We start from the raw sequence: 24663 nt of genomic DNA, 5'->3' as shown, positions 1-24663 counted from the left end.
AGTTGCTTTATGGAAGACAAATTACAAAAAGCAAAGTTTTCATCGCGCTGTTAAGAAATTTTAGCTTTTATGTTAAATAGTTAAAAACTGAGGTGAGATAATCTGGGCATTAGTACCATATCATGTAACTTTCCTGTTTTGTTTGCTATTCTTATGAATTTTGTGTTATAACTAAATTTTATATAAGCTAGTTTTGCAATTGATCTTGTGTTCATATACGGCTGTGAGATCCCCATGTTTGAATGTTCTTTTGTGAATTTTGCTATTTAATTTTTTTTTCCGTTTTGGTTTTTGTAAAGGAACATATAAGTACTGTTGAGTAATTTAAATATAGATATTTCATTGCATTAGCAAGAATTGCTTATGCATTTAAAATTACACCAATAATAGCTAATATCTGTGCATCTAAGTGACTTAAACTTAGCTGAGAACACTATTCATGTAAATGAGTTGGATGATTTATTGTCGCCTTTAAAAATATGTTAATAGATTGCATGCTTATTTAAAAAATTGGCTCATGTTAGTTTGAAATTAAAAGATTGCATAGAGCTAAAAAAATTTTAAATGAGACATGGGATAATAAATAAATATGACTACAATACTAGATTGTGTGAACGTTAGCAGCAATGTTAAATTTGCGAAGATGGACTTAAATAAATTTGTCAAGTATTAAATAAACAAAGTAATCATAGTTTTAAGTGTCATAGATTTGTATAGTTTTAGTTAATCTAATAAGTAATTACATTTAAATTCCTTCAAGCTGACTCTGTTATTAGAATAAAAGTTAATTAGATTTATTTATTTATTTTTTAATTTCGTTAACGTGTCGACTGTAACTAATGAAGCTCACATCGATAAGCATAGTAAGCAAAGCAAAGAAAAAAATAAACGAACCTTCAGCTCTTAGTGTAAATAATTACATTATTTAATACGCAGCCTTCATTTTTGTATAATTAATTTCAATTGCATTGCAAATTTTTAAAAGCTTATGGTTTTATAGAAGATACTTATTTTTAAAATTTCTCACAAAGCTTTTAGCAAAACTATGAGAAAAATTGTTTTCAACAAAGCAAAATAAATAAATAAAACAATAATTCTGCCACTTTACATTAAATGTGCTGTAAATCAAGCGTGTAAATCAAATATAATTGTGTTAGGCACTAGTGTACTTGAAAAAAAAAATTATCTGAAATTTTCATAAAGAAGGTTTTGTTTTCTATTTTAAAGATTGTCTTGTTGTTCTTGTTCGATAACAAGTGTTAAATATTAAAATGAAGTTTCTAAAAAAAGCAAATTTGTTAATTATTTACTATTGATAATAATTTAAATACGTTCGAAATAATTCGGATACTAATTCGAATACTAAGTTAATAAATAATTCGAATTCTAAGATATAAGTTTATTTTTATATAGTTTAAAAATAAAAATTGCCATGTTTGTTTGAGTTATACGGTAATTTAATATACGCTAATTTTACTTTTGTTATTGAAATAAAGTTAACATTAAATTTATGCAAAGATTCATTACTTTTAGAGCATTCAGCTCTGTGTTATGTTAGAACTACCAGCTGAAAATTGTTTATGCTAATTGGATTGAAAAACCTTAACGCCCTCTTTGCAAAGGATGCATTTATTAATAGCGCTTAGAATTCTTCATCATTCCTATTAGCTTCTGTTTTAACCCCACCCCCTATGTTTTGAGTGTGTGCTTTTTCATATTTCTATTAAAATTCCCCTGAAATCCTTTGTAGTTAAAATGCTCTGCCGTTGTCGCCAAATTTTGTAATTAACGCTGTGTTCTTTTTAAACTTCTCAATTCCGTACAGTTTGTAAAAGTGCTTAGATTAATGAATTGTTGATCATGCAAATATTTCTGGATAGAAACTAATTAAAAATGTTCTTTTCCGTTTCTAAATACTTAATAATTCGCCAACCGTAGATCATGTGATTAAGAAAAAGAACTGTGCTTGGTTAAGGTGATGATATAGAAATTAGTTGTACAAAAATAATTAGTTGCTAAAGGCGATGAATGCCATATGAAAGCGATAATGAAAAGAGCTGGGGAAAAAAAATGGTGAAAAATTTTAAAACGCTACTCCAACAAGTCCCGTAGGCCGCTTTGTGAGGGAGGGGGGGTATCATACGAAAAGTTCTACGTCGTTTAATTTCATACTACTAATTTAAATACCTTAGGGTCGGTTATGGTTAGATCAATTATTCACATTCAAACAATATTCGAATGAACTACTACATCAAATAGCGTGAATTATAAATGCGAGAAAACTGTGCAGAAAAGAAAATGTTCGAATTAAAAATTCCCGCTCTCTGCAAAGAGAACTTAAAGGAAATAACAAGCAAGTTACCCTCGGAAATATCTCCAGTTACTTTTGCTCCTTTTCTGCTCGCTTTATTAATAGGTTATAGCTAATTAATTATTTATTAATACCCTGGGTGTTACTTGCGAATAATTGTAACTGCAAAACGCAATTTATTATTAATTTTAATTGTAAAAGCTCTTTTGTTATACTAAGAATCCGACGCGGGATTATTATGCTTTTCTCCGGTTTCTGTGAAAAAGACGAGAAAAGGAGTTATAGTATCTCGGGTTACAGGCATTTTCGATAAATAAATGACCACATTTTAACTTTTATCGCTCTTATTAAATATTTCTTAACCCCCTTGCGAAAAGTTCTTTCCCTATCTCTAGCGCTCCAAGAAAAGTAATTAGTACCTTAATGAACGTAGAATTAATTTTTCAGCCAAGCCTCTAGGTTTTCGACTTTTCTTCCCCCACCACTTTTCCATTTTCTTGTAAATGTGCGTCGCTCTTGAAATTTTTGAGTTTCACTTTTAATATGTCCTAAAGTTTGTCTCATTCACCGCGGAAAGAATGTTTCCATGGGGGTGGGGCATGGAATACCATGTTCTGTTACGGTAAGTTTTCAAATTGATTTCTGTCAAAGTTTGCACAAAGTGTCAGTTTTAAGTAAAAGGTGAGTTAGAGTTCTCGCCAAATTCGTTATTGCGTCGTGCTTCGATCCTATAGAAGTAACAAAAAAAAGTTAATTACAATGGTTCGAATTGTGACATTTCGGACTCTTTTCCTCATTTTCTGTTATGCAAAATATATTGAAAGGAATATATACGTTTGAATAATTGAAATATAGCTTAACTTTTGTGAAATATGCAATTTTAAAGTTATACTAATAACCATTCTTTTAGTTGGCATATTTAGAATGCAAATTTTGGCTAGAAATTTTTATGCTCGGATCAGTTGTCACTAATCAAATAACCGCTTGATGTTTAAGTATAAAGCCGAATAAGCGTTGTTTTGTGTAACTTTTAAAAATATATCAAATGTCATTTATTTCGAAATAATGTATATTGAGTCAATCAAATTAGGATTTGATATTTAAAAACCTTACAATGGTTTTAAATTGTTTCGAAAATTGAGCGACCTCAAAAGGATTTGACTTTATTTTCAGTTTTTGTAAAATGTTTGTTTTATTTATTTAAGAATGTGGCTTTTGTTTGAAAAGTCATTTTAAAGCATTCTTTCGAAACTGACGTTGAACAGCATCCTTCTTCATGTTCGGTGACCTTTATTTTACGGGCAATAGAAAAGTTGTACTTTTTCTAATATTTTGTAAATTAATATAGCGTGGTGTGAAATTTACAGAAAAATACTTAGACAACTTAAATCAGTTTGTAAAATTTAAAATCGCAATGCCAAATGACCAACTCTCTCATTTTAAGTTTATGAAACATTCCTGAAATAAAAAGTATTTTTCCAAGCGAATTGAATGCAAATTAATTAGTAAAAATAAAAATTAATATTTTACTTTCGAAGCACTACAAAAAAATTAATTTCTAGCTGGACTGTACTTTAAAATAAAAAAATGCTTAATTATATTAATTTCAAATAGCTTCAATAGTAATAGTAATTTCAATTAGCTGAGCTGGGTTTTAATATTAGAAAATAGTTTAAAAAAAGTGTTTTTTAGCTACTTTGTCGGAAAACTACTCATTGGAAAGTAGTTTTCTGGAAAACTCATTCCTTTAACAAACTTCTGAGCTTATAGTAATTTTTTGCTATCGTCTATAGAAAGGTGCATAGATTCTTATAGGTTAAACTGCACACAAAATTACTTCTATTTAGAAATAAAATCATAAAAATTACATTTATGTGCACGTAATTTTTGTGGATGAATACATTTTTATTACATTTGAATACATTTTTATTACTCTAACCATAAAATAAAAATCAACAATTTTTAGTTGAGTTAAAGGAAAATAACCAACCCGACCCTATTATTTTAAAAGACAAAATACAAGAGTAAAATTCTTAATATAATTTCTAAAATACCAATTGATGCATCAGTAAGAAACTGATTCATGTGCATGCTATGAAACAACCAAAAGTTTGTCATCTAAAACCGCCTTAGATTTCAATCTTATTAAAGTTAACAATTCATTTTTCATATTATTCTTTCATTGATTTTTAGGGGTTGAGATTTATCTGACGAAAGCAATATTTAATTTTAAATTTTTCTTAACTTATCTAATAAATTGAATCTCATTACATACTCTAGCTCTGGTTCATATTCTTTATAAAAAAAAATTTAAAAAAACAATGTCTCTTATCTGCAATTTTCATGACGGGTTCTTTCTTTTTTATTATGATAATACAAATGATTATGTAATCGGATTAAGCTCAGAGCTCATTGTCTTGTCCGCAAATTAGGTTGCTTTAGCCAAAGCTCCCACACACCGTTGAATTTGAAGAATAGTTTTAACGATTAATGGCTTCGTAAAGTTAAATAATGTGTAAGTGACATCTCGATGAAGCCCTTCAGGGTAACTTTGTATTCTATTTTTCAACGATCGCCTACTATTCACTACTTTCTATTAATCTTCTAAAAACTTTTTTTTTATTTAGTTAGTTACTTTCGTAGTATTTTTTTAATGTGATATAATATAGCTTAATTTTGAGTTTTTTAGTATTTTTTTAGAGGATTGCTGAATTTATTTGTTTCAAACTTTGTTTTATCAATGCCCTGGCTTATATACAACATTTTGTCATGACAGGAAAACTTAAAGTGGCAGGGCATTTGGTGCTTAACGTTGTTTTTTGAAGCTCTGTCGCCATGGAAAATAAAAAAGCCATAGTTTAAGTGGCTTACATTTGGAGCATTGCAATGATTTTAAACTCTATATTTTGCCGTGAAGAATTATCTGGGCTTTAGAACAACAAATAACTTAAATAATTTAAAAGTTATTCAACTTTTTAAAAATCGTCAATTAGTCGGCATTTTTCCACCTAGATAAAAATTATGAAAATCACTGCTTTATTCTCAGCTTTTGCGCATTTTTATGAGCTCGAGTAATGTAGCATTGGAGTAAGTTTTTAAATATTAAAAAATTAGACCACTAACGCTTTTCATTTTCACAAAACTGGGCTTTTCTTTCCATATTGAAAAAAAAAAAAAAGCATCATTACATATTACGACGGAGCATTCGGAAAACAGCTTTAAACATATTGGATATTTTAAATTATTAACTTACACCTGTAGTTTAAAAAAAAATCGCTACTGAATGTTTTTTGATCGATATGAAGGTTCTATACATAATGCTTTAAGGTATATATGAATCATTTAATTATGTCGGTACCTAATATTCCATTTTAAGTGATTATGAAAATACTGGTTTTATTTAAATAAGAACTGAAATAGAATGGTATATTTCGGCAAACAAAACTATTATAGACTATACCAGAGAAAGTGAACCTTTATTGATTGATGGGTCAGTTAATGCAACGGCTTATATTTTTTTTTTCTGTTTTCACTGAGCAACTTCAATTTAGGAGACAATTTTACATGAATTACATTATGAGGAAAGCAACAATACAACAATGACAAGTATGTAGATAAATAGTGCAATATATTGAAATGTAAGTTGTGTGAGTGATTTTGAATGACGTGTTCGATGCAATACCGCTTCATGTATATGAATGGCTAATTCAAAGCAAAAAATAATAATAATGATTGCGATATTCTAACGCTAGTGCCCTATTTGAAAATTAAAATAATAAGTGGAAATCAAACGATTATGTGGAGGGAAAAACGAGAATCATTGGATCCTCCTGCCAATAATGATCCAGTGGCGGGGGTGGTCGGGATGGAGAAAAGAGAGAGAGTTATGAACAAAAGCATCCAACTCGAAGTAAAGCGATGAAGGGAGGGAGACTATTTATTTTTCCATCTTTATATGAAAGCGATGATGCGAAAGCGGGCGCAGAACTCTGCGAAATAAACAAGAAAAGGGGCCACCCCGCATTATAATTATTAGATTTCGTCGGCGTCTAGAATACTGGCGGACGCACGCTTTTAAGGAAAATTAACGGTCCCTCGGTCTTTCGGTGCGAAATTATAATTCACTCGGAATATTTTAGCGAATTTATTATTTTCTTCACTCTTCGTTTGGGTGTAATTAAGGAATGGCCATAAATTAAAAGGTGATTACGAATATGCGGTTAGGCGGGGGCTTAATTTCGTCGGGGTCACACTAGCACTCCCACACCACCTCTTACTTCTTCCAGATGAAAATAATAATAAATTGAGGAGGGTTATATCCCCGGTAGTAGTAATGTTTTCTCTCACCAACTTTTGCGGGAGGATCTGGATTTCTCGAAATTAATCGGACATTTTTGGTCCTAGGTGGTGTTTTAAGGAAGGGCTTTAATTGTGCGAAGAATTCTCGGGAGTTTGGGAAGGAAAAATTTTTCCTCTCTCTCTCCCGAAGAAGATTGTCCGTTATGTGTGGGAAAATAATGAAATTGGAGGGTTGATGGAGCACTCCCCGCTTGATCTACGGTCGTCCGACGAACTTGTCACATTCAGAACAAGTTTCGGATCTCTTTCTGTCGTTCTGGAATGTTTTCCAAAACGCAGTTGGGGGTGCACGTGATCGGAACACACTTCGAAAACTTTCATTACACTTGAATGCAGAAAAAGTTTTCAACCACAGTTTTATTACTTTAAAATTCATTTCATCGTTAGCCATTGTGCAAACACTTAACCGATAAAATTGTTATGTTCTTTGCCTTCATTTATTTAATCTTTGTTACATTATGAATAACGCTAATAAAATACGAAGAAAAAAAAGTAAACAAAAAATTTTGGAAGTTGCATTTGCATTTAAAGTCTTTTATTACATAATTAAAACTGCAGTAATGTAATTTATTAACAAAAGTAATAATAATAAAATTTTAGGTCAAAAAAATAATAGTAGAAAAATGTAAATTCTTTTTTTATTAATACGTATATTTTACACGTATTATTTTGATAAAAAATTTTAAGTGTTTAATTAGTGGACATTCAAGTAGGATAAATAAACTCTAGATATAAAAAAAAATTATTGATAAGCTGTAATAATACATAGAGTTTATTAATAACTCTAACATCAGATCTTTTTTTATCATTACGTATATTTTACACGCATTATTTTGATAAAAATTGTTAAGTGTTTAATTAGTGGTCATTCACGTAGGATAAATAAACTCTTGATATAAAGAAAAGTTATTGATAAGCTGTAATAATACAAAGAGTTTATTAACTCTAACATCAGTAGATCATATAGTGAAATGCTAAGCTAATATGGCTACTCGTGATTATGAATAGAATATGAGTAACCTATTTTAGTCCTCAGTCTATAACAAAATTTAAAATAATGAGTGAAAAAAAATAGACATTTTGTATTTATACATGTATATTTGTATTTATACATGTATAATATACATGTATTATTTTTATTGATATCTTTTTTAATATATTTAGTGTCAAAAATGGCAAATCTACTGTATTGTATTACATTATTGTGGCCAAATTTACAATTAAAAGTAATTTAAGTCTTTAATTTACATGATTTTTTGAATGTAACATTCTGTCATAATAATTCGAATTGTTTTCGTGTTGATTCTAACAATGACTTTTCAATCTATGACTTTTCAATAATTAAAATGATACTAATAGGAACTACGTTATTGTTTACAAATATTTGTAACAATGCTTCATTTAAATATATTAATAATCGTGCATATTCTTTCCTATTCAAATATTCAATTATAAAGATTTATTTTCATTTAATTTTCCTTGACTTTTCGTTGTCGTATTCTGTCATCAATACCATTTTTTTATTCATGTATGTTATTATTAACATTATTAAAATAATGACATATCATGGATTAGATTGTGGAATTTTTAACAATTTTTCAGAAATCCATGTAGTTAATATTTACTGGAATTTAAGTGGGGGTAGGAGATCTGGCTTAACTGAATAGGGATTCTTGAAAATTGATTCTTTTTAATTAAAAAAAAATAATAATATATGAATGTTCTTTAACAAAATTTCAACTTTCGCAACTCTTTCAAAAAATAATTAAAATAATATTGTCCTCACAACTCTTTTTATTTTCCTTTTTTTATCTTCCATTCCGTTTTTTGGTTGAAGTATTGGTTGAATATTTCGTATATTAAACAGCATTTTATTTAAAAATATTTAGTTAATTTTTATGATTTTATTATTTTCTCAAAAAACAGATGGTTAAGGAATTTTCATTTTTATGATATTGTTTCNTATATATAAAAAAAATTGACAAGCTGTAATAATTTATTAATAACTCTAACATCAGTAGATCATATAGTGAAATGCTAAACCAATATGGCTACTCGTGATTATAAATAGAATATGAGTAACCCATTTTAGTGCTCAGTCTATAACCAAATTTAAAGTAATGACTAAAAAAATAGACATTTTGTATTTATACATGTATTATTTTTATTGATATCTTTTTTCATATATTTAGTGTCCAAAATGTCAAATTTACTATATTGTATTACATTATTGTTGCCAAATTTACAAGTCTTTAATTTACACGATTTTTTTTAATGTAACATTCTGTCATAATAATTCGAATTGTTTTTGTGCTGATTCTGAATCTGACTTTTCAATAATTAAAATTATACTAATGGGAACTACGTCATTGTTTACAAATATTTGTAACAATGCTTCATTTAAACATATTAATAATCGTGCATATTCTTTCCTATACAAATATTCAATTATAAAGGTTTATTTTTATTTAATTTTCCTTGACTATTCGTTGTCGTATTCTGACATCAATACAATTTTTGTCTTCATGTATGTATTATTAACATTATTGAAATAACGACGTATCATGGATTAGATTGTGGAATTTTTAACCATTTTTCAAAAGTCCAAATAGTTAATATTTACTAGAATTCAAGAGGGGGGTGGAGATCTGGCTTTACTGAATAGGGATTCTTGAAAATTGATTCTTCTTAATTAAAAGAAAAATAATATATGCATGTTCTTTAACAAAATTTCAACTTTCACAACTCTTTTAAAAAATAATTGAGATAATATTATCCTCACAACTCTTTTTATTTTCCTTTTTTTAATTTTCCATTCCGATTAAATTTATTATCCCTGATAACTTAAAGCATTTGTTTTTTGGTTGAAGTATTGGTTGAATATTTCGTATGTTAAACAGCATTTTATTTAAAAATATCTAATTTAGTTGATTTTTATGATTTCATTATTTTCTCGAAAAACAGATGGTTAAGGAATTTTCATTTTTATGATATTGTTTCCTCAAATTCTTCTTACCTACATTTAAAATTAGTGATTATATTTCGAAAACTGCATTTAATATTTTTTCTTGAGTTATTATAATCGCCAGCGTATTAAATTAAGATAAATTTTCCTAACGTGTTTAGGAAAATATGCTTACGAGTTTGTAGCTTCGAGAATCATTTGCATTACATTTTAATTACAAAAGTAATATTCGTGACTAATGATCGCATAAGACACTATTAATTTTAATTTCAGAAATATAAATTAAATTTCAAGTTTAATTTTTGAATACCAAACGAGTGCATCTGAAATTTTTAACTTTTTGTTTGTTTCTTTTAGCTATTGCACAATTTTCTGATTATAAATATCAAAAAGAGAATTTTTAATTAACAGATGAGTAACAGCACTCCGGTAGAAAATTTCTAAGAGAATAAAAAAAGAATATCTCGCTTTTATTAGATTTGAAAAGTCATAAGTCTTTCTGCACGCTCTGTGGAACTTGGTATTAAGCAAAATTAATGATTTTGTTGCAGACGCAAATTAAGTTTTACCGAATATTTAGCGGAATTAATTTTACCTCCGCTAAATTCTACTTAGCATAAATTATAAATCAAACCCTTTCTCTCGCCCTCTTCCCGCCTTTGGCGGCGCCAATGTTTCGGGTCATAAGACACTTTTAGACTTTGAATTTACTCATTTCCTAAATATATAAAAAGGATGAGTACTTCATGGAGGATGTTTGTCAACCTTTTAGTGTATTATGCTGTTTGAAGGGGTAAATTGTTCTCGAATGCAAGTTAAAGTAATCGCATTTTCATTGAGGAAAAGGCATGGTAAATCTTTCATCATAATAGGTGCTAATTTTTAATTGTAAAGCTCTGATGGTAGTTTTTAATTATTAATTTCAACAACAAGTTTTTCAATGTGAACATAAGTGATTAATATCTTCATCAATAGGTGTTATTATTCGATTGAGATTTGATGATAGGATAGGTATATATATAAATACATAAAATCGTGTGACTAATAATAAAAATATTGAAATTTCTATATATCTTTTCCGCGTTTCTTCTTTCTTATCTCTTTCTTTTTGGTGCTCCTCACACTGTTGTATTGATATAACTTTATATATTATTACAATATTAGAAAGCATTATTTTTTCGATTATAATCGAATGAACTGAGGACGAGATTATATCTTTTCGTTGTTATTCTTTCAATTTTTAATTAAAAAAAATAATTTATTATTTTTTAAATTTTTTTAAAATTAAAAAAAAATGTTTATATTTTTCTTCTTTTCTCTCAGTTCTTTTTACTCTTTTTTTTTATTTCTTTTATAACTTCATGTTGCAGCAATAATTGCAACTTGCATCATAACATAATTTAGGCTTTTCTAAAGACTAAATTTATAGCTGTCGTTATTTTAATATTTTATTCTTCGTTAGTTAGTTTCTAGTATCCGTGTTCATTCACATTTATGTAAAACGAATTTTTCCTTCGCATATTTTTCCTTATAACAACAGGATAAGTTATTTTCAATTATGCAAATTTTAGAAATAATATCTACCCTTAACGCTCATTGGGCTCTTGTTAGGGTATTTTTTAATAATGAAATAGTCATCTCTTCACTTCCTATATTTTAACAGCCATTAATTAAAGGCTTACGCTCAACCTTTATTCAATTTTTAAACTTCTGAAAAAAAAAATTAATTCATATGTCTTTTACAACTCTTGAAAGATTATGCATATAAGTTATGTTGATGAAATTGGGTAAATTTTTTGCAAAGAGTAATGGATTTTTTTTTATAAATAAATGTAAACATTTTGAACGCACACCATTGTAAAAAAAAAAATTATGTGCACATCAGATGCTATGTCGTCGTTCATCAGGAAGAAAGTGATAAATGAAATGAAAAACATTGTAAAAAAGTAGTGCATGAAGAACATTGTAAATCATCTTAAAAAAAGTTAAACAGTTTACTTTTTACAAAGTTGCATTTAAAAAGTCGAGTTGAGTATCCTACAGCAGATTCTTTCTTTATGAATACAAAGCAAGTTTAAAAAAACAACTAAAAAATATCAGACATACATAATTCCTACCAACTCCAATTACAGAATGTCAATTACATCATCCCCATTTGTCTCTTCCCCACAATAATCCCTTTGGTTGTGTTTATACTGAACCGCGTTTTCTTATTGCGTCACCTCCTCGATCTACCATTGGTCGATGGATCCTCGGCATCCTGGTTGCTATAGTTACACGGCACCCTTCCCTGTTTCTCACCCCTTTTCAACCTGAGCCAGCTCGGGGTAAAAGTTCCTTCTCTTATGTAACATTTTTTTCTTTTTTCTTTTACAGTCTCATCCAGAAGAGGAAGAGAATAGGTTGGTCCAGCAGGAAGAGTCCGAGTTTGATTCGGAAGAGGAAGACGAAGAGGAGGACTTAGAGGATCCCTCTGGTCTGACCGCCATGAGCCAGCTTCACGTATCCGCTCCGGATCACCAAAATACGCAAGAGGCACTCATAGAACGGATTCAAAGGCGGCAAGAGGAAGAGCGAAAATATATGGAAATGACACAAAAAGAGGCACTTCTGCGGGATGATCCCGGGTACATGTCATCTCCTCCTGGTGGCAATCATCATCCTCGCAACGGTAGTAAGTCTACGACGCCGTCTCCATCGAGTCCGCCGCCGCAGCAATACCTGTATGCCGCACACCCTTTCGCCTCTATGTTCAATCCTACGCTCAATCCTCAGATGGCCGCCGCGGCACAGGCTGTGGCAGCGGCCGCCATGGCCTCTGCTGCCCACCACATGCCTCAACAGTCCTCCCATCACTTGAGCGGTGGCTCTTCAACGGGATCAGCAACGCCCCCAAATAATGGAATCAGTCTATCCTCTCCCCGAGGGGGAAGTGACCAGGACCAGTCCAAATATACTTTTGAAGAACAGTTCAAACAAGTGAGTGAATTTAAAAAAAATTTTTATTTTAACTCGAATTCTGAATATGTACTTCATTCTATCTTTTGAAGCGCGTTTTATGCAGTTGATTTTTTTTTTAATTAAGCATTTTCTTTCTTTAATTGTTCCTAAGCAGTGATGCTAATTTTACTAATAACCTTTAGTACTATTAAATAACATTCCTAACCTTATATTGAAAAAGAAGAAGAAAAAAAGAGATTTTTGAGCAATAAGTCTTTCAATTCTTNGAGCGAAAATATATGGAAATGACACAAAAAGAGGCACTTCTGCGGGATGATCCCGGGTACATGTCATCTCCTCCTGGTGGCAATCATCATCCTCGCAACGGTAGTAAGTCTACGACGCCGTCTCCATCGAGTCCGCCGCCGCAGCAATACCTGTATGCCGCACACCCTTTCGCCTCTATGTTCAATCCTACGCTCAATCCTCAGATGGCCGCCGCGGCACAGGCTGTGGCAGCGGCGGCCATGGCCTCTGCTGCCCACCACATGCCTCAACAGTCCTCCCATCACTTGAGCGGTGGCTCTTCAACGGGATCAGCAACGCCCCCAAATAATGGAATCAGTCTATCCTCTCCCCGAGGGGGAAGTGACCAGGACCAGTCCAAATATACTTTTGAAGAACAGTTCAAACAAGTGAGTGAATTTAAATTTTTTTTTTTATTTTACTCGAATTCTGGATATGTACTTCATTCTATCTTTCGAAGCGTGTTTTATGCAGTTGATTTTTTTTTTTAATTAAGCATTTTCTTTCTTTAATTGTTCCTAAGCAGTGATGCTAATTTTACTAATAACCTTTATTACTATTAAATAACATTCCTAACCTTATATAAAAAGAGAAGAAAAAAAAAGCGATTTTTGAGCAATAAGTCATTCTATTCTTTAATTAAAACTGACCAAATTACTAACAAAATAGTGCAAAATTAAAATTTGGAAAATTAAGCTTTTAATCTAAAAAGTGGCCTTTCTATATCAATAAAAAAAATAATCTATAGTTTATAACTATTTGAGAAGTTTTTTTTAAACAGTAAAAATTTTAATTTTTTTCTTTTATTTAAGAAGTGAACTAGAATATAAATATTACTGCATATTTCATATTCTTCATAAAACAAACTTTTAAAATAGAAAATAGATTTATCCCTGCCACTGTAAAAGAAATAAATTAATAAAAACCGAATACTAATTTTAAGAGAAAAGGAAGTTGCATATTTTAAATAAATGATTATAAAAATCAGATTAATTTGACATGTTTATTAAAGTTTAAAAAATATACACACATTAAGTATTGGTGTTAATGATACTATGTCACTAATTGTACATTATTAAAAAATAATTATTTAATTAAAATCAAGTATTTTATTAACTATATTTTTTTGTTTAAGAGGAAAACAAACTAACATGCGAAGAGGACTTAATAAAAATATTTGCTTCATTTCATTAAAGCTTCTCAAGTAATGAAATAAAAAGTAGAAAACAAATAGGAGAATAATATAACATGAATTTTTTATTTAATTTATTAACTTATAATATTTCACCCCTAAGTAGTAGACTAAAAAAAAAATTCTCTGGGGAACTTAGCTATTATCCTTTAAAAATTTAAACTTTATTAACAGCTTATGAAACGACAATTTTTTTCAAAAATTAAATTAAATATCTTTTACAATCTTTTTAAACATGGTTTTTAAACAACAATAATAGCTAATGTTTTAATTTCGCAATAAGCTATTTTAATTACTTATTAATTTGATATATTTTTATACAACTGCAGCTTTTATAAACAATCGATAATTGGATAAGTTTTTAGTGCAAAAAATAATTTTTTATTCTATTCGGAACAATGTCTTGGAAAGATATTCTTTTTTGGTGTTAATTAAAGAGGAAAGTAAGAAATAACTTAAGAAATAAGAATGATATATGAAAGATTAAAATTACGTAACAATTTTATTTACTTGAAAAATCATGAAAAAAATGTTTAATTTTTATAAACGCATTAAAAATATTTTCTTGCTTTGTTTTTAAGATGACAGGTTCTCTATTTATTTTTTTGTTTGATTTGTGTAAATTTTAATTAATGCTGACATAGATTTCTCAGGAATCTTTTGTCGACGCCAATGTTTTATTTTAACATTTTTCTAATTTATTTTTGTACATTATTTCCTTGTCTTGTCTATTTTCTTCTTGCTTTTGTTACAGTTTATATGTACATATCTAGGGGATGGGATATTATACTTATAGAATTTTAATAGAACTAATCAAGTAACTGCGAAGAAAAAAAGAACCAAAAAAAAAAGAAAATGTTTGAAAATCTTGAAGTTTGAATTTAGGGTGGTAATTAAACAGAGATATAGGGGAGAACTGGGGGGAAAAAATGAAAAATTTAACACGTTGAAAAATCTCGAAATAGCCAAACAATTTTATTCAAATTAGCTAAAACTTAGTTAAAAGTGCTTAGTTTACTTTGACACCTTTAAAAGCCCCTATCATTTTTTGTTTCAATTTATCTCATTAAATATCTATCTATTGAAAACGTTTTCATACCTCATTTTTGTTTATTATTATACTGAAGTAAATCATATTAAATATCAAACATATTTCTAAGCAAAAGAAGGTGAGTTAAATTAATCATGTCTCTTACTTACCTATTGATGCCTTGGAAGATTTCCTGCAGTGCCTACAACATGCTGAACAGTTATCCCTGCAATTGATTTAAATATGTCATAAACGATATTAAGTCTGGTAATTCCTCATATTGCTTTCCTTATATATTTTCCCCAATATGTTGTTTGGTTTATTATTGCAAAAATTAGAAATAAAGTTACAACTTTTTATAACAAATTAATATTAAAATTTATGTCATCAGTCACTAAAATAAGAAAAATATATAAAATCGGTCAAAAAAAATAGTAAGGATGCATTTATTTATGTTCAGAATGCTTGTGACTACCCTGAAATTGCTTAATTCAAACAATTTCCCCAATCAGTCAAATTTTCTAAAAAATTTTAATGCACTAAAAAGTTGTTTTCGCCGTTTTAGGATGCTCAACAAAAGATCTAACATAAAAGCTAAACGTAAGAAACAAAATTCCATGAAAATAAGAAAACACAGTTTTTCAGCAGATTATTTTAAATTATAGCCTTTTGGGTCGAAACCGTGAAAACATCTTAAACGCAAGTTGTAAGACCAGTTTATTGTAAAAGCTACTGTCTTTCTGAATAAAGCCCCCTTCCCCTGACAACCCCCTAGTTTCAGCAATGAATAAAAGTTCAAAGAGAGGGGGTGGGATGCGAATCTTCTTAAACTCACGTAACTGGGATTTGATTGTCATCCGCCGGCAAATTACTTAAGATTAGCCCATGAAATTGAATGTAATGAAGCAATGAAAATCGTTTTGTGTCCCTTTTTGTATCCAAAATATTTCTTTGTGTAAGTTTTATTCATTTTTTTTTCTTTTAATGAAAAAAAAAAGGAAATTATTTTGTCAAACTTTTACGGAATTTTCTGTTGCAGCATCCTTTTTTTCGTCTTCATCCATTGTAAACAGCATTATCCAGCATCGCTTCTTAAGGTCCCCCCCCCCTTCTTCCTAATTAGAGTAATTCGGTTTATTAGGATTGCTAGTTGAATTTGCAGACATTTCGAATAATACTGCCTCCGTGGTGAGAAAAAAAGAAAAGAAAAAGTACTTCTTGAAATGGAAGTAGTAGCAGCGGCTGATTAGTGTTATTTTTAGTTATTTATTTATTTCATTTTTTTGCTCTTTTAAAGTAACACATTTTTCATATTTTATTAATAACTGCTTGGTAAAATTTTTACTTCATAAATGTAAACCATTTTATAACCCATTTTTATTTTCCGGAATTAAGTATTTTCAAATAAATATTTCAATGCAGGATGTTTCTTGAATGAAACTTTTACATTTCCTTTTGAAGTACTTTTATATTCCAGATCATTTTTTAAAAAAAAATTAAAAGAATTTTTCTAAAATTCTGTAAAACTTAACTAATATATTTCTCAACAATATTCTTTCTTATTTCTAAAATAAACATTGTGTAACTAATAGTTTAAAAATATTTGTAAGAAATAACGTATAAGACACGATGATGTTTTTTTTTTCCCGACAAGAATAAATGATGATGTTTGAAAAAACTTTTAAAAAAAAACAATTTTTCTATGGTTTTGCTCGATTTTTTTTTCCTCCTATAACCATGTTTTGGACCACTCTGACAAATAACGAACTGGATATTTTCCATATATTTCGTATGTTATAAGACGATTTAATGATATAAATCACAGACATAAACATGTTCTTTTTTTCTTAATGTCCGTTAGCCCTATTGCGTTAACATTATATTATAGTATGAGAAAGGTATTTTTTTAATAACATTTAGTTTGAAAAATATCTTCTGTAAAAAAGTAATTAAAATGAAAGCGGCTAAATGAATACAAAATGATTCGAACGAAAATTAAAAACTGGCACTTAACTTGATGCATTGCATCTGCAAAAGCATCATTCGTGACTTTGGTTGTTTTGCTTTTCTACAACATTGCCCATGAAAAACAAAAACAAATAAATAAATCGGAGCAAGCGTTGGAAATCGAAAGATATTATTTTGATTACTTTCGTACAATCAGCCATAAAATGTTGCCACCATTGTAAGAAAAGAATTGAGAAAAAAAATAATTTCAATTGGAAATATAGTAATGGCGTGCAAGGCTTGTAATTGTCTTCTAGAACAAAACAATGTATGGTCATAATGTAAGTCGCCATAAACAATATTTTCAGTATGTTTGTGTGGAGAAATTTGTGTCGTGCACAATTTAATAGTTCCCTTTGTTTCATCACGGTTTTTATTCCATTACGAGCTTAATGACTTTGAAAAAAGTTTACACTAGCGAAACTGGAGCACGCAAATATAACAACAGCCGCATTTCGGTTCATTTTCGATGTTAATACATTAAAAGAAAATAATTTTTAATCATACTTCGCTTTACTTCCATGGTACTTCAAAGTGTAATAGCTGTCCGTAAAAACTACTCTTTCATTGCGCTGTTCTTTGGTTTTTACTTTAATATAAGTTTTACTGATGGCGGTTAGGAATTTTGCTGCTTTATCAACTACATGAGAAAGGGTCAGCTGTATAGTAACCTTATCAGTAATCCAGTCTTTTTATTTCAACATTTAAAACTGAAATATAATAAAAAGAATAAAAACGTTTATAGAGCGAAATGGAGTTGAAATTACAACGCCATGCCAGTATATGCAAAACAAATATTGCAATTCAAAAGGGCACAGATCTTTTTATAGGGATTCTGATTGAAATATGCCTTTTTTCTGAAGGGTATAGTACCCTGCCAAAAACATTCATGATTTTTACTTCATTTTTTCATAAAAATATGAACATAAAATAAATAGTTAACCGCGCTTAATAGTTTTTTTAAACCATAAAATAAGATAAAATACAGAGAAAACAAGGAAACAATATTTTAAAAGAAAAAAAAATAACAAATTGAATTTTTTTAAAACGAAAATTAAATTTAAGAAGTTAGAAAACAAAAGAAAATTTTATTTGTAATTTTTTGAATATTATTTTTAAAAAAAATAATTTTTAATATTTTTTTATTTTTTTTTTTAATTATTTTTCTTTTTATCTTTTATATTCATAATTAAAATTAAATTTTATTTATAAAATGTTTACAAGATAAAATTTTTAAAAATATATTTTGGTTTTATTGGTGTTTAGTTGAGAAAGGGTGTGGAAATATTCATATCGTACTTATATATTCTTAGTCGATATTTTGTTAGAAGCGATTTTGGGAATTTAATTTTTAATATGTATCTTTAATTGTAATGTTAAAAGTACTGATAAATAAATCATCTGTAGTATAAAACCGTATATCATCAACAAAAAAATAACAGAAGGGGGTTTTGTTTAAGGACAGAGCTTAAATAAATGTTTAGAGAAGCCTTAAAATACGTTATTTATTGTAAAATTATTCTATTTTATTATTTTAGTAGTTACGTTTACCAAGTATTCCACTTCTTAGCGAAATAATTTTCTTTCATCTTCTCTACCTCCTTTTCTTTTCTTTTTTTCTTTCCCCTGAAAAAAAAAAATCACACTGAGATTCATTTATCGAAATCACTCACACTGAGAATCATTTATCGAAACATTCCGACGAACTCCGGAGTGGCGTTTGCGTGCCACTTTTAATAATGCGGAATCGAACCGAGAGCCTCACGCAACTACTTGTGGTACAATTCCGCCTCCGACATTGTTCGCCAAGTCGTCATATCTTACCGTGTTTAGTTATATGACGACACGAAGAAGCTGGAATCTGTCAACTATCGTACATAAATGACAGATACACTTGTTTGGCGAAGGTTTTTCGCTTCATTCCTATTTCAGTTACACACTGCTACCGATGCATAGATACTTTGTCGTAGAATGGCGAGGAAAGTTAGAAATAGAAAATAAAAATTAGTTGAAATTAAAATTCCGAACTTTTTTTTTTCTTTTTCTGCGTTCTAAGTGAACGAATCACTGAATTTTTGATGCATATTGTCTATATTTTTCTTTATTTAATTGTTTTATATTTATTTATTTTTGAAATTTTTCTACACGGTTCAAAAAGTTACCTTTGAGTTATATTTATTCTGCCAATTAGTTACTGACATCTATTTTAGCATTGTGATAAATAAGTAGCAGATAAGTTTTAGTTGATTAGAGAACCTTCATCTGGAACAGTGGAAGGTTTTGACTCTGTCAGAGACAGAAAGGCTACCAAAATGTTTATTTATTTGAGAATTTCTTTTATGTTACTAAATGCTAATTCTAACAACGTTTTTTACCAAAAATTTTTTGAAATATTAAAATGTAACATATTGATATCACCATAAATTAAATACTTTCAACATATTTATTTATTTTTTTAAACTTTTATGTTTTGTTTTTTTTAATATTACCAAAGGAATTTTTCAAGTGTTTTTTTCTATCCCCCGTAAGTAAAAAAGGCAATATGCAATTCGTATTATGTTAACAACATTTGAAATCACATGACGTGGCGTCTTTTTATAATCGCCAAATGACTGTAATTTTAAATTAGGCACCTACTTTATTTATTAAAAAATAATTCTTTGATTTTTTTTATTTGATTTTGTATACATGTTTAAAGTTTGATAAAATACAAATTTGTGTTCAATATTCATCATAAAGATGATTTCTAAAAGATCTTTCATCAGAAGAAAAACATAGCTTAAATGCCTTGAACTCAAAGTAAATTCTACACATTTTTCACTCATACTCTAATTTAATACACATACTATCATGCTAAAGTGATTTATTGGAATTAAAATCGGATAAATATTTAACTATTAAAAATTTATAAGCTTTTCTCCTCTCCCCCCCCCAAAAAAAAACCCCCCAAATATAACGAAATTTTTTTTTCATCACATAAAAGTCTTTATGGTCTATAAATTATTGTTAATTTTTGCTTCTTTCATATCCTTAAAAAAATGCAGTGAAGAAATAACTATACAAGATTAAAAACTGAAATCACAAACGCTTACTTTTCCTTCCTTCTTTTTTTTCTTTCTTTTCTTTCAAAAATTAAAATTTAATAAAAACTTACTATGATTTTTTTTTAGATTTTACTAACTTTATTTAAGTCTATTATAGTATCCCCTTGCCGTCAGGCTAACCGTGGGAGGTTTTCGTGATTATCCTCTCCATGGAACGCAAATGCGGTTTAGTTCCATCAAAAAGTTCTCCATGACGGCAAATTTCTCCCAATTTTTGATTCAGGAGTTCCCTTGTCTTTTGGATTGGGTTTAAAATTACAATGCTACGGAGTTGAACATTGGTAGTCGTAAACCCAAAATAGGGTCGGCTGTTCAACGACGGTTATAAAATAAAAGAACTTTACTTAAACAATATATTAATAATGTTATTTTATTTTAATAACTTCATTACAGTTACAATGTAAAAAAATTATAAATTTTTCTTTACGCTGCATGTTTTGTAATTAAAAAACGTATTTCTTTTTTTTTTTCCCTTAAAATTCGATGAAAATTTTCTTACTTGATCGGAAGTTAGATTAAATTTATTGCGGGCATACAAATTAACGGGTGTGCCACATTGGCGGTGTCTTTTTTTCCTCCCCTCTAGATAACAAGAAGGTCGCAATTATTATTAAGATAACCGCTTAAACTGAGAACGGTTTGTCTTTTAACTCTTAATTAGGAAAAGAATCTTTTATACAATTCTGAATTAACAGAAGGCAAATTCAACGAATTAGCGGAATATTCTCGGAAAACAGGATGTCATGTGACTGTCTCCCTTGAAATGCGTGTCAGTAGAAATTTTGCCAATGGGGCGTACTAAAATTTATGTTCTAATTATAAAGATTAATGATTAAATGAGGAATAAAATAACTTAAAACAAAAATTAAATGTTCGTTAATTTTTATTATTTTTCTAATGCCGTTTGAACGTTTGAGATTCATATGAATTGCCCGACATGAAGCTGTTCGAACTTTTTAAACAGTCATGGAGATGTTAGTGGAAAAAGTTTCTGGGAGTGACTATTTTAAAAAATTGAGATTTCTTGTATTAATAATATTTAACCTACAACAGTGATGATATTTTTTGCTAAGTCATTTGATATTGGATATCTTTTGGGTGAAGGTATAGCGTGTCAATTTTCAAGGTAATGCGTGTAATATTTTCAAATTAGAAAAAGATAAGTGTGTTTGGCAANAAAAAAAAAAAAAAAAAAAAAAAAAAAAAAAAAAAAAAAAAATAGCCAATGCTTAATTTTAGAAAATTTCTCTTGACAGCACATTAAAACGTCAAAAATGTAAATGCTAAGATTGAAACAGTTCAAATTAGTGATTTTCGTCATTTTGAGGCTTGCAGATAAAAAAAGTCAGGCAAATCCATTTTTTTTTACTTCCTCACCTGTAAAAAGAAAGGAAAAAATTTTAAAAAAAGGCACTGTATCAGCTTTGAAGCTTGTTTACTGAAATTCCCTAAAATGTCAAAACCTTTATTCCCTCAACTGCTCAAATAAATTTGTACTTTGTTATTTTTTTAACTAGATCAGATTGAATGATAAAATAGATAAAAAATAAATAAATTGCATAAGTCGTTTTATTCAACTTAAATATATTTTGCTCAGATTTCATACATGAAAACAATTTATGAAAATCTGGCTATTTTGCAGACTAAAAATAGATACTTAATTTTATAATAACAATTAATTGTGAAGTAAAAATAAGTGTAAAAATAATAGCTACTTAATTAATTGTATAATAAAAATAAATTGCAATAAATCGTTTTATTCAACTTAAATATATTTTGCGCAGATTTCATATATGAAAACAATTTATGAAAATCTGGCTGAATTTTGCGGACTAAAAATAGCTACTGAATTATTGTATAATATAATATTTCATAATTTAGTTTTGATAAATTATCAAAAGGTAGAAAATAGTGTGCATGTAAATGAAACAAAAATTAAGATTTTAATAGCTTTATTTTAAGAAAATTTATGTTTCAATTAACTTTTAATGAAACCTGGTATTTTCATACAATAAAGCTGTTAAAAATCAATTTTTTTAATATCATATCCTCTAATGAATATAAATTAAAGCTTATGTGCCTGAAGTATTTTTTGTCATACTTTTAAACCTTATTAAACTACATTACTAATGATTTATATTAAGAAATACTAGTAGTAGTTTGCAATGTAAATAAACAAATATTAATTTATAAAGAAGCAATATATTTGTTGAGAACAGATAAACTCTATCACTTCTTACGTAAAAGTGACCCAGAATAGACTATCCTGTTTTTTAAAAAGGACAATTTGTTGATGAAGTACGTTTTAATTTTAAATAAGTTGGAATTAAATCATAATTTCATTTTATTATGAAGAGAGGAGGACAAAGAAATAATTATCGAAAATTTAAAAGAGAATAGAGATAAAAATTAATTTCAAGGGAAAAAATTCTTTTAAATGTATTATTAATCTAATTTTATTATATTCTATTCTGAAATGTATCTTTTTTATTTGCAAATATTTGAAAAATTTTATTAAATTGGTTACCAGCGTTGTTAAAAAAAAAGTGGTGCATTAAATGTTTTAAATAGTTAGAAATAGTAACGTACAATTTGCTTATAATTCTTTGAAAACTTTCTCCGTCGACTAGTATTTGTTCATGAAAATTGACTTAACGTGTTTGATTTGGTGATTTCATCATGATGAAATTCGATCTAAATATCATGTGATATCGTAATCTTTCTTATAGTCCGGTAAAATGCAGTTGATTTATTCCTATTTTCTCACGTTGATACGAATATCTTTGGTCAAATAATCTGATAAATAAAATGTATCAATTATTTAATGTCTTGCAAATTGCTTAGTTGCTGCTAATTTTTGTGTAAAAGTGAAATATGGTCACAGTTTCAGAATAGCTAAAACTTTTAAATATTAATCATAACTCCATGGATGACAATATTAGTTAAATTGCTTTTTTTGTAACTGCAATCAGCTTTTATTTTTAAATACAATTCATTATCAGTAGATATTTTGACAACTTTTCGACTAGCTAGAGCATTCAAATCTCAACTGGAAATCTGTTCATAATGACAATACAAACTACAAATGTTTTCTAAATATTTCAAGCAACCTTAAGCTCCATTTTTATCACCATTCAACATTTGACCAAGTTTTGAAATCGTTTTGCAAGAGGACAGAAGAGGTTTTTATAAGAGGTTTAAGTAAAAAAACATTTAAATGATTAAAACAAAAACAAAAAATATTAAAATTAAAATGATTAAAATAAAAACAAAATATGATTAAATAAAAAACTACGTTTTTTATTTATAACATAGTTTGATTAAAATAGTTATAATAATTGATCGTTTAATTTGATTCTGTAACAAGTAACAGATAATTTAATAATTGCCAATTTGCCTTTGCCAATTTTTTAATTTTGAAACACCATTTAATTATATAATAATTACTAGCTGAATATCTGTTCCTCCTGCACTGTAAAATATAGAATGTAAATATTGGCATCGGACTGATCACGGGAGGATTTCGTGGTTCTTACCTCCATTTTGCGCAAATTCTGATTAGTTTCACTTAAAGGAACTCTTGAAGGTGAATGTGACTTTTTTTTAAACGGGTTTTCTCTTGTCTTCTAGATTCAAGGTTAAGAAATTGAAAAATGAAGTTGCAAATTCACTAAGTAGAATAATGTTCAATCGCTGAAATTCGTGAAGTAATAAAACTAACAAAAATAATTTTATTTAATTTTAGAAATACCTTTAGCTGTAGCAATGAAATAACATTTTGACAACAATCAGCACTATTTTAAAGAACACTTTTTGTTAAAACAAAAAATTACCGAATTCTCGGCAATTAAACCGATACTCCGATGAAACATTTACTTCGCGGAAGTAGAGCTCATGCTGCCTCTGAATCGTTTTTATTTGGTTTTCGGATTAACAAGGGTAGATTAAAGTTGATGCCAGTTTGTTCCAAGTTTAAGTTGCTAAAATTTTATTCTATGAATATAAGCCCAGATATAGGCATGTTTAATTAATCTTTTCGAACAAAGTTATATTCGCTGAAAAGCATTAAAAATTGTTCGTGAAAGCAAGCAAATGTTACGCAAAAAAATCGTTAAAATCTTCCTTAATAAAAGAGTTAGAATCAAATAAATAGACCCCCAAAAATTATGTGAGTTTATGCCTTCACAAACTTACAGAAAAACAAAGATAGAAGGAAAAAACGTATTAACTTTGGCCTGTCACTCAGCCTGTTCTTCCACTAAGCTCTTCAGTTATAAGCTAGCAAGCATCAATGATGTTATCTTTAAAATATTTGAAAAAATAGAACTGTTTATATTTAAATTTAAAACAATGGCTAATGCTAAACATATTTGAAAATTTCCATTTTTAACTGTCACTGCCGAACGATCTAATTGAAATTTTTAAACGAGTCATGGAATTGAGGGTTAA

The 24663-nt window shown here is 28.5% G+C and overlaps 2 protein-coding genes across 5 annotated transcripts in view; both read left to right on the top strand.

Annotated features, from left to right (window-relative positions):
- LOC139426036 (uncharacterized) overlaps window positions 1–12895 on the top strand; it is an 87065-nt gene extending 74170 nt beyond the window's left edge. Inside the window, exon 2 of one of the 2 annotated variants that reach the window (XM_071183476.1) lies at window positions 12012–12895. In XM_071183476.1, the coding sequence (XP_071039577.1) occupies window positions 12012–12683 (672 nt within the window). In that variant the 3' untranslated portion in view covers window positions 12684–12895. The remainder of the gene's footprint in view (window positions 1–12011) is intronic. The other variant, XM_071183475.1, reaches the window with a different exon arrangement.
- Window positions 12875–24663, top strand: part of LOC107452032 (AT-rich interactive domain-containing protein 3C) — a 172154-nt gene continuing 160365 nt past the window's right edge. For all 3 annotated transcript variants that reach the window (XM_071183474.1, XM_071183473.1, XM_043039632.2), the window contains exon 1: window positions 12875–13270. In XM_071183474.1, the coding sequence (XP_071039575.1) occupies window positions 12875–13270 (396 nt within the window). The remainder of the gene's footprint in view (window positions 13271–24663) is intronic.

Source organism: Parasteatoda tepidariorum, chromosome 7 (assembly GCF_043381705.1).
Source record: "Parasteatoda tepidariorum isolate YZ-2023 chromosome 7, CAS_Ptep_4.0, whole genome shotgun sequence".
NCBI classification, from domain to species: Eukaryota; Metazoa; Arthropoda; class Arachnida; order Araneae; family Theridiidae; genus Parasteatoda; species Parasteatoda tepidariorum.
Note: the sequence above shows the minus strand (reverse complement) of the source record. Positions and strands in the feature narration are given on the sequence as shown.